This window comes from Molothrus aeneus, chromosome 4, assembly GCF_037042795.1.
Source record: "Molothrus aeneus isolate 106 chromosome 4, BPBGC_Maene_1.0, whole genome shotgun sequence".
Taxonomy (NCBI): Eukaryota; Metazoa; Chordata; class Aves; order Passeriformes; family Icteridae; genus Molothrus; species Molothrus aeneus.
Window position 1 is genome coordinate 36,547,530 of NC_089649.1, and position 16,043 is coordinate 36,563,572.

General features: G+C 34.6%; 1 protein-coding gene across 1 annotated transcript in view; it reads left to right on the forward strand.

The window, feature by feature from the left end:
- The window catches only part of GALNTL6 (polypeptide N-acetylgalactosaminyltransferase like 6), a 435,385-nt gene that overhangs the window by 198,294 nt on the left and 221,048 nt on the right, over positions 1 to 16,043 (forward strand). Inside the window, exon 4 of the mRNA XM_066548280.1 lies at positions 4,932 to 5,098. Coding sequence (XP_066404377.1) covers positions 4,932 to 5,098 — 167 coding nt within the window. The remainder of the gene's footprint in view (positions 1 to 4,931; positions 5,099 to 16,043) is intronic.

The following is a 16,043-nucleotide window of genomic DNA, read 5'->3' on the forward strand; positions in this document are numbered from 1 at the left end:
GAAAATATTGGTAAGGGATTCCATAAGATCAGTATTACAGGTACTAAGCTCTGAAGGCCACTGCCTTTTACAGCTCTTGAGAGAAGAGCTTGCAACTGATGAGACTGTGTGGTGAAAGGGCAAGAGAGATAACATGCCCATACGTTGCTGGATTCCAGTCTTGCCTGAGAAATGGGCAAGCTGTTTAAATTCACCAGCCTGGTCTGGCAGTCTGTAGAGCTAGGAACAATCCCAAATTCACCCTCTGGAGAAGACTGGAGGCCTGGGTCTATTCAGTTAGGATGAGCCACAGGATGTGCAGATGTTTACTGGTACGCTGCATTGGGTGCTGATGGTGTAGCATCGCACATGCCTAGAGGTACAAGCATAGATGTGAGCTAAGCTGACTGATCAGCATTTCTTGGAATAATTTATGGAAGACAGCATCAAACCTTGAGCACTTAGGCCTCCAGTTCTGTAAATGATCACTTACCAGCCTCTAAAGAGGAGGCTGCATTATTCCTGTAGCTGAACAAGGTTAGCTGAGGAAAACAGTGTGAGGTTTCTGAGCAACGTGAGTGAGTGGCACCTCAAGCAGTAAACATTAAAAATATTGCTGGACTGAGCTATTTGGTTAGCTGAAGAAACACAAGTATGGAAGTCAGGATTAAAAGTGAGGAAAAATGTAATGAAAACAGTGGAAGACTTAGTCAAATAATGTGTTCTTAGAATCCTTAAGTATTTATCCTCTTATCAGTATGGGAATGATGAGCATACATATGTAGCCAGGGCTGATTAGAGAAAACACTTTCATGGAAATTATAGTGATCAAAGACATAGTGAAAAATCAGTTCGTTATCCTAATTTCAGGTAGACTGATTTAGTTTTCTGCCCTCAATCCCAAAATTATAAAATATCATGACAAGATTTTCTTTTGAAACTTTGTGTGTTTATACTAATAGATAGCTCATTCAAACAAGCTATTTTATAACATATATGTAGATTGAGTTAACAGAGTCAAATAACCTGTCTTCAACATCATTTGCTATTTAAATCAGTCTTGTTAGTGCAGAGTCCTCATATGTTATTTTAAAAGTTAATCCAGTTTAAAGTGTCACTACGGCAAAAAACTAGTCCTGATAGAAACAAGCTAATAATAGCAAATAATAAGTTCCTATTAAAATTATTTTGAAAGACCTAGTATTTGTATCCATTTTTCAATTCCCCTCTGATTCTTTTTTTCTTTTTTAATTCCTTAATCAAAATATGACGTGATACTAAAGCTGTACAGTATATATTTGCCTTTATCAGTTGAGCTATGATTTCATAATTAAGAGGAGAGCTTAATGATGTTGATTGACATCAGGTACATTGCAATCTTTTCTACGCTGAGTTACATCTTGGAGCAAACCCTTACTTCACTGAAGCTGGCTGAACTGCCTATCTGCCCATCTTAAATCTACTAACCTTCTTTGAGTATTGATTTTAGGATTTATTTCCAGGCCTTTATAGATTTTCTAGTATTTCAAGCCTCAATGAAAGTCATTGTGCTCTTTGGACACTTTATTCTGCCGTTCAAACTACCTGAATGATACTTACTGTCCACATAAAGCCTGCATTCACCTAGTGTGCAAGTTATTTGCAATTTCTTTATGTGGAGGATGACAATTGGAGTTCATGTGTGCTATAAGTACTATAATTTGCTAAACTGATACAAGTTTGATTGAGTTTTCCACCGAAATTTTTAGTCTCTGGGAAGAATATTATTTTACTCAGTAGTAGTTTAAATATTTCTGTAGGTAGTCAGTTCAGTTTCATTTTACCATAATTTAGACAGCTTTACCTAATGTATATGAGGTTATGGTAATCTTTTATACATAGCCTTTTTCCTGTCTACAGCAAACCTTGCTTTATTTTTTATTTTAGTGAATTTTGGTAATAGTGTATTCTTCAGGAAATATGTAAGAATCTTGAATTGCAATGTCTCATTTCTTTGGAGACTCAAGAATTTCCCTTTTAAAACAAGAAGCAATGTCTGTAGCTTCTAAGTAGTCTTTTTTGTATCCAGGGTGTTTGGCATCACTTCTAAAACTCAGGATATGAAGAAGCACACTTGTGGACTTGGAACAAATGGTGCATGCATTATATATGTTTATCCTCATGAAAATACATAGCTTTATTCTCATGGTACATCCAGTGTCTCAGCTGTGGAGGTCTAACTGCATCTCTGTTGCAGTTCCTGGGACTTTTCTGAACATGACAGCTGTTCATCAGCTCTGTCCTGCAGCCCATCAGAGCACAGAGCTAGCAACCCTCTGCTATGGACCGCGTTGAATAGAACTTCAAATAAAATGGATTTCATGTAAGGCTTTTTAAGACAGTGATCATCTGTTGCTGTTAGAGTCTCATGACAAGGGAGCAAGGGGCTAAAAATGAGCAGAATTCCACTTGATGAAGAAAGGCAAGTAAAGCACTGCTATGAAACCTAGCAGAAAATGATTAAGTTTAAGGTTTCATTTCTATGAATTTGAAATCTGGCTAGTTTTTTTATAAAAGCACAAAAGGATGTTTTGGTGGTTTGTGGCTTTTGCTAGAAATCAATTCACGTATACCTTTACAATGGCAATCAAAAGTAAATGTAAATGAGGATTAAAGGTCAAAGTTGAATGATGGAGAAATCTTAAGAAAGTGTTAGATGCTTTCCTCTTTTAAGTGTGGCTCTGTTTTAGATCAGTCTGTTCAGCAGGAAGAATAGAATAGTTGCGGACTAAATCCATCAGTGTTGCTTCTCCTTCTCAGCACTTTAACATAATGCAATTACTCTGACACTGTCAATGTGAATATCCAAATTTAATGACCTACCCCATCCTTACATGCATAAGGTTACAATATTAACCATGCAAATTTCAGTACAACTGCTTTCAAAAGTTATCTTGTACTGGAGGGCTGACTTTTTAAAAAATAAATGGCATTCTGATGTGTTTGGGTGTTTTGGGAATTTTTTTTTCCTCTTACTCTTTAGAAGTTGTTAGTCTTACATATGTGAGGTTCTTTTGCTTGGTTTGGTTTTTTTTTTTGGCTTGGCTTGGGGTTTTATGGAGATGAAAACTTACTAGCTTGAAATCATATTTACTAGGAGTCAAAAATGCTGAAGGAAAAACTTTTGCTTTTAAAAATAGCGGGAGAGTTCCATGTATGTCTGTTAGTTGCATTTGTTCTAGTCCAAGAAGCATCACTGTTGACAGGCAGCTGGCAACAATAGGTGTTGGTTTTGGTAGGTGGCTTTCTTATTTTGCTATCTGAAACAACTAAGTATTAATAATGGACTTCATTTGTTCTACTTCTTCCTACAGGTAAGAATAAAAAATTCTACTAAATTCTTTTGCTGCAATGGATTTTCTTTTTTTCACAAAACATTTAAATATACATACTTAGACTTTTCTGTCACTAGATAATGAGCACTGCTTTGTCCAGAACTTCACATTATTGCAAAGCATCTGTTCATTTTCCAATGTGCATGTCTGTTTTACCAGCAAGCTGCTTACTAAAATGTTTCCACAGTGGTTATTTCAGAAAATGGCTTGTCATTAAATTAATTTGCACTGGGTTTTAGTAAGAAAAGTCTGAACTACAAATTTAAATTTTTTTTTTTTAGTAAAGTAACTAAAACCTAGTTAGTTTATTTATAGCTACGTAACAGTTAATATTTTGCAAATACAACTATATTAGCTATGAGTTTTTATTATTTCTTTGGAACATTTCATCAGTGTGGTAGCTGTATAGTGTATTGGTAAATACTGATTTCTCAGTGACACTTATAAAGAGGAAATGCAATCTAAGCTGCAAATATATGTAAATCAAAACTACTCTGTAGCAGTTTTTGATATGCATAGTTACACTTTCTAACAAGGAGCAAAGATATCTATACTTTTTTTTTTTAACCCTAGAATTTGCAGGGCTAAACTTTTAATTTTGTTTGTTTATTACAAAGCTGACAGGTTTCTGCTCTAGGGATACCTTTATCAGGATGTGACTTTCTTTTGAGGAATGAGAAATCGTTCACTTACTTTGTCCCCAGAGGTGAAAATGACAGGCTTTGTTAACAACAGAGGAATGTGTTCCTTTTTTTCTTTTTTTCAACAAAACATAAAAGATGCAATCCTATCAGTTGCAATAATCTAAATATTTGTCATAAAATATTTTTGGATATTAGGAGACACTGATTTGCATGGCCATTATTTATTTTTGAATGTTATGTTTTTTCTTTTCGAAATGTGTTAGAAACTCAATATTGAAAACAGTCAGGTTAAGCATGGATATTCCATAGCTACTGTGCAATTAAGATGTGGAGCGTACGGTGCTTTCCTTTCAAAGATGAAAGCTTGTTTACATTTCCTTGTTTATAAGTCTGCACTTCCAGAATTGTGTTGCTTTATGTCTATACTTAATAGGAACAGTCATTTTGGATCTGTGGATGCGAAGTTGGAGTTGTATGTGTGGATGTTGTTTTTTGTATTGTAAGCTAGTATCACCCAGGATAACACTGAATTGTTTTCTAGAGTTTATCTCTTTGTTGACCAAACGATTACTTCAGATTAGCTTCATATTATGCTCTGGAATTCTTTTTGATAAGAGGATTTGGTTTTTGTAAATGATGTCATAGAAAATATGTCATCTCTCATACTACAGGAAAAAGTTTTCAGTGAAAGAAAATAATTCCAGACAGTTAGATTTTTTTTCACTCATTCTACTTAAATTCTGTCATTGTTCCAATTTCTTTTGTGTTGTAAGCATGTGTTTTAAACAATCCAGCTATTTTCACATGAAATTACTGCTTGATTGCATTGTTGGATTTTATGCCAGAAACCATGGTTGGATGGCCCAAATGGATGACAAGACATGCCAACTCAGATTTTCAGTATGCTTACACAATTATTTCCTTGCCTCTGCAGCTGTAAGCACAAGGTGTACTTGGAGGCACTACCCAACACGAGCATCATCATCCCGTTTCATAACGAGGGCTGGACCTCGCTCTTGCGCACCATCCACAGCATCATCAACCGCACCCCAGACAGCCTGATCGCAGAGATCATCCTGGTGGATGACTTCAGTGACAGAGGTAAGGCCCAGCTGGTTTTGTTCTGACTTGAAATTTATACTGCAGTGTGGTCCAGAGAGAAACTAAAGGGACACAAAAACAGCCTTGAAGTACCCTTTGATTGTTAGCAGGAATAAGCATTTATAAGATGCTTTTGTTCTACGTGGCATGAGTACTGAAATTCGTGTCAAAGGGAGGAGAGACTGTCAACTGTTAATTAGGCTTTATTAATGTTGTATTTTGAATGTTACTACTGAAATACTGCAAATTTTAGTATTTCATCATTTCCCTACACTTCTCTTCTACTCTGAAAATACATCACCTTTGACCATTTTGGAAGCAACTCATTGGCTTTTGATTCTGGAATTTTATTGAGCTAGGCAGATTCACGAACTAGTACAAAATAGCCATGCAGAGAAATGAGGCTTTTTTGAATGAAATGTGAAAAATTGCTTTGGAGTAGTCGATCAAATTTTACATCATTTATATATAGTAAAATTAAGAAGACGTCAATTACTTAATGTCTTACGCTACCATCACTTCTTGAATGCAGCAGAAAAAATTAATGCCTCAAGTTCTTTAAATGAATTTTAACAGTTCTTTAGGTAAAATTCCTCCATGATAAGCATATAGAACTAGGAAATAGAGTTGGGTTTTTTTTTCCAATTTCAGTTCATCCCTTAGAAGTTTAAGCATGAAGACCTTTGACTTTGGTGTTTTGCAGGCTAGGTTTTCTGTTTCTGTTGAAACATCGGTTGCTGGTGTGTATGTTGGCTTTGTTATGAGTAGGCTGATAGCAAAAGAGAGAATTGTAACCTTAGCTAATGTTTTACTTAAAACCTTTGTCTCAGCTAGGAACTTAGAGAAGCAGTTTTTTGACCTACTGTTTTAAGAAGCCCCTGGGTGAGTGAGAGAAATATTAGTAGAGTGCTGCAGTAGCAGAACCATTTTTGTAAGATTTTTTTAACTTGATATTTCAGGGTTTAGAAAGATAAATGCTGCACACATCTATCTTGCCCTCTCATATCTGCTGGTTTACTTGCAATATGTCCTTTGATGAACTGCCTCTCCATCTGTAATGCAATTTAAGTGAAATTGTAAAGTTCTGACTATTCTATGTTTATGAAATCTAGACCACAGATGAAAGTTTTGGAAATCAGACCTGTAAAACAGCACACACAGGCTGTTTCTGCAGGCTAACAATTTCCTAGCAGTTAACAACTCAAAGGGAAGTCTGTAAGTTGGTTTTATGAGGTATCTGACAAGTAAAAAAGCTGTTTTTCTTTTTCCCCCCATTTTTTTTTCTTTTTGGCTGAAATAGCAGCTATTGAGGCTGTGCTTGCTCAATATGGTGATACTGTAGCATTTTTTAATGAAGATCATAATTGCTACAGTTGATGCATTTTAAAATATGCTAGTGTTTTGTAAAGCTTATCTACTTCCAGATTATTAGAAAAATAATTAATGCCAGTAAACAGACTCTTGCTCTTACTTGCATGCTCTTAGTTTCTGCTGATTGCTGAAAGAAATATTATTGCTATAACACTATAAAAATCTCCATAGTCTTCATTTCCAGTTATATAAAGCTATCTGACTTTTCAGTGGAACAGTTTTCAGCTGGAAGAAGTAGTTCATATAGCATAGAAATGTTTAACAAAAGTGTTTAATATCAGTTTAGAAACCTGAAAGAAATGTACAAAGCAGACTTAGATGAAGCTGGACCTAGAAGTGTGGTACTGCTAAAATAATTTACTTCTGTTTATTGATGTTATTAAAGTAAAGTTCAGAAATGTGAATGGTTGCCAGTTTTTAACATACTGGGTACTGTATGTTTTAAGAAGAGAGATAACACAAGAAAAATCTGCTGCAGTCTCTGCTCTGAATTCAGTAACATTGACTTTGAGGTCAGGTCAGATGAATAATTTTGGTACACCTGAAGTGGGTTTAATTCTTGTATTTGTGATCCTCTAAATTTTACTTAACTGAGACTTTATTGTGTTTTCTTTTGCTCTTTTTTCTCTTCTATAAGGTGGTCACACACAATAGAGTTGGATTAGTTTATATTAAGAAAATGTTGACTGATATCTAGCTCTGTCCCCTCCCAGTTCATAAAATAACCTGTTTTTAGGAAGTGGCAGATTCTTTTACTGTTTAGTTACCTTTCTAAGACTGATAGGAGTAAAGCAGCATAAGATATTGAAGCTAGATTAGCCAAAAAATTAAGTTTGTATGTTCAGTTGTCACAACTCATAGAATCATTGCAAGCCAAGTTTACTGCTGTGTTGAGGCAGTATAGTGATTAGTGATAAATTCATATCCCTTTTCCTTATTGTATAATTTCTTCATGAAGCTGCAGATGCCATATAGCTGACAAATGGCTGTTATTTTGTGAAATCAGTTGTATGTTGTTAAAGTGACTAAAAATGTTATTAGTGTGTATGCTATTCTTATTCCATGACTTCATATTATAAGGGGAGAGTTTTCTGTTAGCAATCTAAACATCATGTGTAGATAGTCAAAAGTGAAAATGAGGTAGTTCAATAACAATGGTATTTTAAAAATAGTGATTAAATGCAGACACTTTTCTTTAAAGTTTTCTATTAATCCTGCTGTTCCTTTTTACAAACATCTGGGAAGTTATGAAAAGTCAGTTCCTATTAGAAGTAGTAAATGAGGAAAACAAGAAATATGAAAGCTGTGTAAAAGATTTTTTTAAAAAAAGGCTCCAGCATTTTTCCTTTTTTTAAACTAATGCCAGTATAAATACTGAAATGCACTGAATAAAACTTTTAATAAGAAATGATGAAAATGTTTTAGTGAGCAGCTTAATACCAGGAGTTTGCTGGTTCATCTGCAGAATAACTTGTGTGCCTTCATTTTATTCATATGCACTCCTTTTGCTTTTATGATCAAAACCTAAATCTTTAGATAGTTCATGCATAATATTCCGCATAAATTATGACATTTAGATGTTATAAAAGTAAAAGAAAAGCTGCACATCTTTAAATATCAATATAATGCAGAATAAAAACTTGGTATTATGAGGGAGGTAAGGAAATGTTATGAAACATTGAAAGTGCAATCTTTGGTTATGGACAGATTTAATATTAAAAAACTACATTAATATTAGAAGTTACATGTGACAAAAGAAAATGTAGATTTAGATATAGGTACACAGTTGCAAGATTTCTTTATTCATGTAATTTATAGAGAGTGTTTGTATTTAAAATGGTGAACCAACAGGTAGGAGAAAAATGTCTGATTTAGTGAAACTCCATTTCAGCAAAAATAACAGCTTTGATTTATATTGTAAATGCAAATGGCAGAATGTTGGTGTACTGGTGAGATGAAAGGGGGCTGAATCTGAAGTTGATAGGTCCTCTAATAAATGTAAAATAAATCCATTGTCACTTAACAAGCACTATAAAAGAGAGGAAAATAATAGGCTTCTACTTAGCTTGCCTTAGAAAGCTACGGATACAGTAAGAGTACATTTTAATGATGTGCATAATTTTGCATACTAAAGTGTGCAAAGTGTTTCTGATTTTGTGATGGATTTGGGGCTGCAGATCCAGTACCTGATTCATATAAGCCCTGTATTTCAAACTCAAAGTTAAAGACCTATCAGTTTCAGTGTAACCTACCACAGAAAATCAACCTTGATATTTGACGTACCAGCACACCTCTGTGTCATTATCTGCAGTGGCTTTGTGTGCAGCTCTAGTTTTGTGATTCTGGTTCCTGGGAAAATGAGCCTTGTTGAAAGTGGCTTTTTTTTCTGGGAAGGTTTTGGGGTTTGTGAGAAGGTTGTTTGAAATGGAAGGTGGGGAGGATTGGTTTGCAGGTTTTATATTAAAGATTGGGTGTTTCTTGTTGACATAGTTTGCTCTGAAGTCAGTCTGTCAGCAGACAGATATCTGAAAAGGGGCAAGAAGCAGAATATGGGCAACAGTTTTAAAGGAAAGGGCAAAATGAAAAAGAAAGCAAGTTTTCATTGGTTCAGTTATGGAACATCTTGCATTTACAGAGGAACACTAAAATTCTAATTAATGTTTTAAAGCTTTGGGGAAGTGTAGATTTGCATAATTCATTAGTTTAACAGTTCATGTAGGTTGCCAACATATGATAGATTTGTACATCAACTTTTATTTCTTTTTATGTTTTAATTACTTTATTATCATAGTCAGACTTGTAAACTGTTGCTAACACAGTATATGCCCATGAGTGTAAAGTTGACTTACAAAGGATTTTGACTTTACCCTGTAGTTCTTGAACCAGTACAGCACCTATTATAAGAAAAAATAAACAATGCCACAGCCAACAATAAATTTATTAACAGTAACAGTTATTTGGCGGTATTTCAGTTTGAAAAAAACCCCTCAGATCTGCCAAGGGGAAAAAAGGAATTTGAAAACTTAGTAGCCTACAGCTTCTTCGTCAACTAGTTCCTGTCAATGGCAATGAACTGGTTTTTTGGTAGAAAATGACAAACTAGGAAATTTTCCTTCATGTTGATGAGCCAGTCCCTTCTCATATTGCTGTCTATTATGTTCTCCTGTATCTGTCCCCTTGCTTAGGGTTCTTTTCTGCATCATTCATTTGAGAGTATCATGTTGTCTCCTATCAGGGACCATATGGTTTGTGTCAGACCTCTGAATAGGCCAGTTTAATAACATGGAAGTCAGTGTGCAAAAGCAACTTATGTTTACTTTGTCAGAGCTGTAGTTGATCAGTGAACTTCAGTGCCAGTAATGTGTTTTTTTGCTGTGAACATGGAAAATGAGCTGATGTGTGATTGGGGTTTTTTAAACTGTAGTTTTGTAAACTACATTGGTCATATTATACAATAATGGTAGAGTAAAGGAAGAGAGTTTGTGCTAAAAGCAAAGCAACTCTATCAGACTATCTGATTGTACCACTTTCCCCTGAAGGAATACATGCTATTGCATGAAGTGGAAATTCTCTGTATTTTGTTTGTAGACAGTTTGTAACACGTCATTGAAATTCAAATGTGTGCATGCTTGGCTTCAGATTATGGCTAGATGTAACTTTCTGACAAAAGGGAAGGGAAAGTTTTATATTGTATGAATGACTGTCTTGTCATAGGAAAGCTTTGCTAAAGACAGAAAGTGTCTGTATGATGAAAGCTCATGTCTCCAAAAATTGCAGTGTTAGGCATAGCTTGTGTAAGACATGATTTGTGAGAAGGTAAGGGTGACTGTACATATAAATCTGCTAGGTTTGTAGGCAAATAGTTATACCTGAGGCACAAAGCCTTATCAGCTGGGAAACCTGTTGCTACAATCAAGTAATTATACAATGGTAAAGAGAGATGTTTTCTGCTTAGTGAAGAATTTGTAGTGGCTTTCTACTTGCTTAATGCAGCATCCTGGAAGCCAGGGTGATCCCACCAATTTGAGCTGCCCTGTTCATTTCACTGATAGCATAAGCAAAACCTTCCTGGAGCAGAGTTTAATCAGCAAGGTTTTCAAGTAATGTTGACCTTAATATTAACGTATTACTTCATCATGTATACTACATCAGAAAAAAATAAAATCTTAACTTATAAGCCTATATGAAGGTGAGCCTCATATTTTAAAGTGATTTAAAAAAAGGAAGAGGCCAAATAGAAAATGAAACAAATTCCGTTTCAAGATGACTGTATTGACTAGAGATCTAACTAAATGCAGGATTTACATTTTTATACTTGTGATATTGAGCCATAAAATGCTTCTTTCATTTCCTCTACAATGCACTCAGTTACTTGAATTTCATGAAACTTGGACTTGCTTCTGGTCAAAATACTATCACTGTAAAAAGTACAACTTAAAACCTGTATGTGCATAGGTTGCAGTAACCTGACATGAATCTGTAATACCAAGTTTTCTGTTCTTCACTCGACATTCTCAGTTTTGATAATTTAACATTATAAATTCTGTTGTGGAGTTTTTCTTCTGAAATTACAGAGTACAAGATTTTACCTTCAGCTCCTTGATGTACCTTGCAGTAGCAGTTTCATTACTGAAGGCATTTTGACTTGACAGAATGGCTTTACCAGTGGTAAAAGAAAGGGTTGGCCTGAGGTTGGTGAGAGTTCAGCTCAGAAGAATAATGGTCATTTTGAAGGCAACTGCAGCTCATCTTAAAATGCATTTTATTTGCTGGACTAAAAGTATTGTCATGTTATGAGAAAGTCAGAGGTGGGAAGAATTTCAAATAACTGAAGTTTTACACTTTATCTGTACAGAATTGAGAATGTGTCTGCATTGAGATAAATTTAGGAGTATCTCCCACATCCCAATGCTGCCTGCTCTCAGGAAACTCAAATACAACTTGACTGTAAAAATGAAAACTGATGAAAATATTAATATGACAACAAATTCTTACTTTTCACATAGTTGATCAAATCCATTATAAAAGATAGGTAATTTCACTTTTGAGTACGTGTGGAGTCAGAATACAAAGCTTTTGCCTTCTACAAAATTGGTCAGTCAATCTTTAGTTGCCCACACTATGAAATGCTTGCTGGGTCTGTATCATGCCTCCACACTGCATCCCTTTTGTTTGTGAACATGTGAGGAATTCTTGAGATGGGAACTAATGAGCAGCCTGCACTTAGCAAGATTGTGTTCTCTGGGTGTCAGAGTCCAATAACTCTTATCCCATGCTTGTTTCAAGCGTGGTTCTTGAGATACCTGAAGTAAATCTAGATTTAAAACAGTCTAGTTACTCTGAATAATTTTGTAATACTAGAAGCACATTTATTCATGTGGCAAATTTTTCTACTACGCATCTCAGCTTTGGTTTACATTTCCTTAGGGTTAAATTGAATTATGGCTGAAATGACATTATTTTAATATTCCTCATGTGGCATACTCAAGTTTGATCTTGTAAACAGGAAGGAAAATTTCTAACTCTGCATAAACATAGGTATCTACATTGGCTTTTCTCTGAAACATGAGCTGTTTACTTTCCACTTGAAAAAGCATTATTACATTGCAGTAATAGACTAAACAACTTGACAAGAGACTTGAACAATTAGCTCACAATTATCTTCTTCAGCTTCAGTTAATGAACTGTGGCAAAGATGCACATAAGTTTCGGAAAAATTTGAGGAGATGTTGTTCTTACATTTCCTTACATTTCTTCTTTTCTAAGTTTCTTCTTAACTTCTTATTTCTCTTTATAAGCTTTAAGATTTTTTTTGTCTTATTTGCAATAGGCAATTCTTAACTAGTATTCCAAATGTATTACTTCCACAACTTCACTGAGTAGTGTAATGGAGATGTGAACTAATTTTTACGTCTTCAAATGATATATCCCCTGAATAATCATTGTTAAAACCTGCAGAAAGGCAATGTAGGATGGAAGCTGAAGTCTGTTGCTTTGGACTTTTTCAAACATTCCATCTGATCAAATTCAAACTGATAAGTTTTTCTTTTCTTCATGGTGCTCTGTTATTAGGAATCAGGAGAATAGGACTGAGATCTTATGAAGTATTGTTTTTCATAAGCTAATAAACTAGATTTTTCTGTAGTATCAAGAGAAAGGATTCTTGCCAAATACTAGTTGTCTGTTATTTAAAAAATTTCCTTTAATTTAAAATTGAAATTTATTCATGATCCTTTTCATGCATGACTGTTGCTTCAATGTTATCTTTAAATAACTCATTATCTTTTCATTGTACACAAAAAGAGATTGCAACTTTCAGTTTTCAAAGTTCATTGAAGTTTAATAAAGTGTGACAAACTTTTGAATTGACATCCTAGTAGTCATCTTTCCAAAAATGGTTGTTTGTTACAGTCAAGGTTGCCTTAATTGCAACATTTGAGTTCATCTAAGTGGACTTTAAAAATATATTTCACCTTTCCTGAATGTAGACTTTCCAGTAAGCTTGTAATGATCAAGCAAAATAACATCCTTAAGGAATAGGCAATAGTATTATCCTTAGCTACTACATTTAATGTATCCTTAAGAAAATAATTCCAGAAAACCTTTTACTTCATTTTCCTGTTTTATAAATGTATTTTGTTTTGTCCTTTTTTCCTGTTTGCATATCATGGGTGAGCCTGAAACCTGCTAATATTCAAAATATATTATCAATAACATAAGAGAGGTTGTTTTCCTGTTCATTCACTGGTACTGAGCTTCACATAAGGTAAGACGGGAAAAAGAATGTGGATGGTATAAGGAAAGCTGTGAAATTATCAAAGCAGGGAATTATGATTGTCACTCATAAGAGAGTTTTAAACCCAGAATTCTGGTATTAAAACACTGTGTTTTACTAAAAGATCTATAAAAGTCCTTGCAGTCAGATATGGGTATAAATAGTTTCTAATAATTTCCCTGGGAGATGAGTGGGAGAATATTGATTTGATTGCTAACTAAATGCCTCTTTGTTGTGTTTTGTCCCCAAACTACATGCCTTTGTCTTTTCTAGACTGATTCTTACATGTAGGATTGCTACCAAGTGTTTAGTTTACAAATCCTAACACATTCTAAAGAAAGAAGAACAATCCTGTAATGAGATTCGCAGATGAATGTCTTTAAAGCTTTAGAGATGAAAAAGAAAGGTTTGTCCTGCCCTATTTTTTTTGTAACCCTGACAAAATCAAACACATTTAAGGAGTCTTAGTAGGTATTCTGACCTTGCTTCGCTGATGGAGTAAAACAGTTAAGAATTTCCATTCAAGTTCTGGTATATTCTATTTCTGTGAAAGCAAATGAATAAACAACAATAACAAAAAAGCTTACAGAATGCTTTCTTAGAGTATTGAGAGCTGAAGTTCATTTATATTAATTTCATCTTGATGCTTTTCTTTTGAGATAACCCAGTACATAATTTGACAGTATTTGTTTCTGATGATTCTTTCCTGGATAATGGCAAGCAGTTCTCCCATCGTTTTTATTTATTTAATTTATTTATTCTGAATAAATGGATGCCCTGTTGCCAAAAGCATCTATTTGTTTAGTATTGTATATGTTTATGCAGATTTTTATTTTGTGCAGTCAAAAATCAAAAGTGTACTTAATGCAATGTCTTGTTCATTGCTCTGTGCATCTTCAGTGTCTCACAGGAAGCATTTGTGACATATGGAATTGTCTAGTTACAAATCTTCTTGTACAGAAATGCAATCATAATTTTGATTAACTTGAAAAGGAATGTTGTTGCTCTCAGAAATCGCTATCCAGACGTTCAGTCAGCTTTGGGGGCTTTTCTGTGTGTGCTGATTTCCCAAATTGAGCTCATGCATCTTTCAGACAGATGGGCAATTTTATGAAGCTTATAAATGGCTGAAAGCTTTAATGGCTCTGTCATGCGCAGTTTGTTTTTTAAATGCTTCTGATTTGTGAAAAAAGCATTAATAACTTGTATTGAGCAATTATAATGGATTTATTTTTATAGGACTGGGTCAAACTGTGTTTTCTAAATTAGAATAAGTTCCATATGCAGTGGGAAATTTCAGTGAAGAAGAATGAAGCAAAAGCATGATTTGCTACATGTAAAGAGATTTTAGCATTCTCCTCTGCCTTCTCAAGTTACAGATATAGACTCTGTTGACTTGGTTTTGGTGATTTTTTTCCCCCTTTTTTTCCAGTTGTATGTTTATGCATTATGAGAGCAGGTACACACTTTGGTTTTGGTGGCTTTGCAGGGCTGCTGCATAATTGAGACACCCAGCACACAGAAGCAAACAAATATGCTGATTTCATTTATGGTCAGTGACATAGCAACCTTTGTTCACCTGCTGTAGGAACCCTCATATCTGCCCTCCTCACAAATTCAAGGAAATATGTTTTAGGATAAATGGAAAAGTGTTTGTTGTAAGCAGAATGCCCTACACAATATGGAAAATCCTAACCATTTAGAATAGGTGACTGCTGAGGATTTTGCTGTTATGTGGTATAGAAAACCCTTCTAATCACACTGGTAAAATGTACTACAAAACTGTGCATGGCATTCGGGGATGAAGGCCTTCCAGTCTGTGCTGACTTCTGGCTTTGGAAGTTGAGTGTTACTATTGTCAGGGGGAAGGGGGGGTGGTTGGGGGAGGTTTTGGTTTTCTTTTTCTGAGTTTTTTAACAAAAGTAATCTAATTTCTCCTACTGTTACATCAGGATATTTTCTACAGTATCTTCTATCTTTATTGTTTTACTAGGGCTCTGATAATTCTTTAATAGGTAGAAATCTCTCAATAAATACAGAAGATTATTTCTGCCTGAGGTCTCTTCTTCCCCTTCATTTGAAGGGCAACATACTGAATTTAGAAACCAGAATTGACATTCTTTGTAAAAAGTGCTGTTATGCACATCTGTCAAAATAGCAAATGTACTGCTTTAAATTTAGCAGGATAAACATGAGTTGGCTGTCTTACTCCATTCCTGCCTCATTTAATCACAGAGGAGACACAGATTAATTGTTCTTTATTTGTGGTACACTATTTCTAGTCAACAAGGAAACCCACTCCTGTTTGTAAATATTCTAACTTCAAAAATTTCTTTTTGTAAATGTTCTACAGTTCTAGTGGAAAGTAATGATGCTTTTAAACGAATTTCAGGTATAACTGATTAATTTAGGAGAATTTGGAAAAAAAATATTTAAGGGTCTTACTCCCATAGTTTTGCATAAAGCAAAGTTCCTGGTGTGGCGAAAGAAAGACATACTATGTACAAGCAAAAGTAATATTTTTTGAAATCAGTATCCTTTAACACTGCAAATCAATACAGAACAGGTGTTATTCTTGTTCTTGAGTGGTTTACATATTGCTGTTTTTAACTGTAGAAAGCATTGATAGATTATGCTAATGAAGGGGAAAATGAAAATAATCCTTACTACATTTGAGTCTAAAACTATTGCAGTTCTTGAATGTGTTAGAAAACACTAGCTGAAGTGTTTGCTTCTTATCTACAAACCTCATTCTTATGTTTCTGTATTGGCAGCTTGATATTAACGATAAGAAAACAA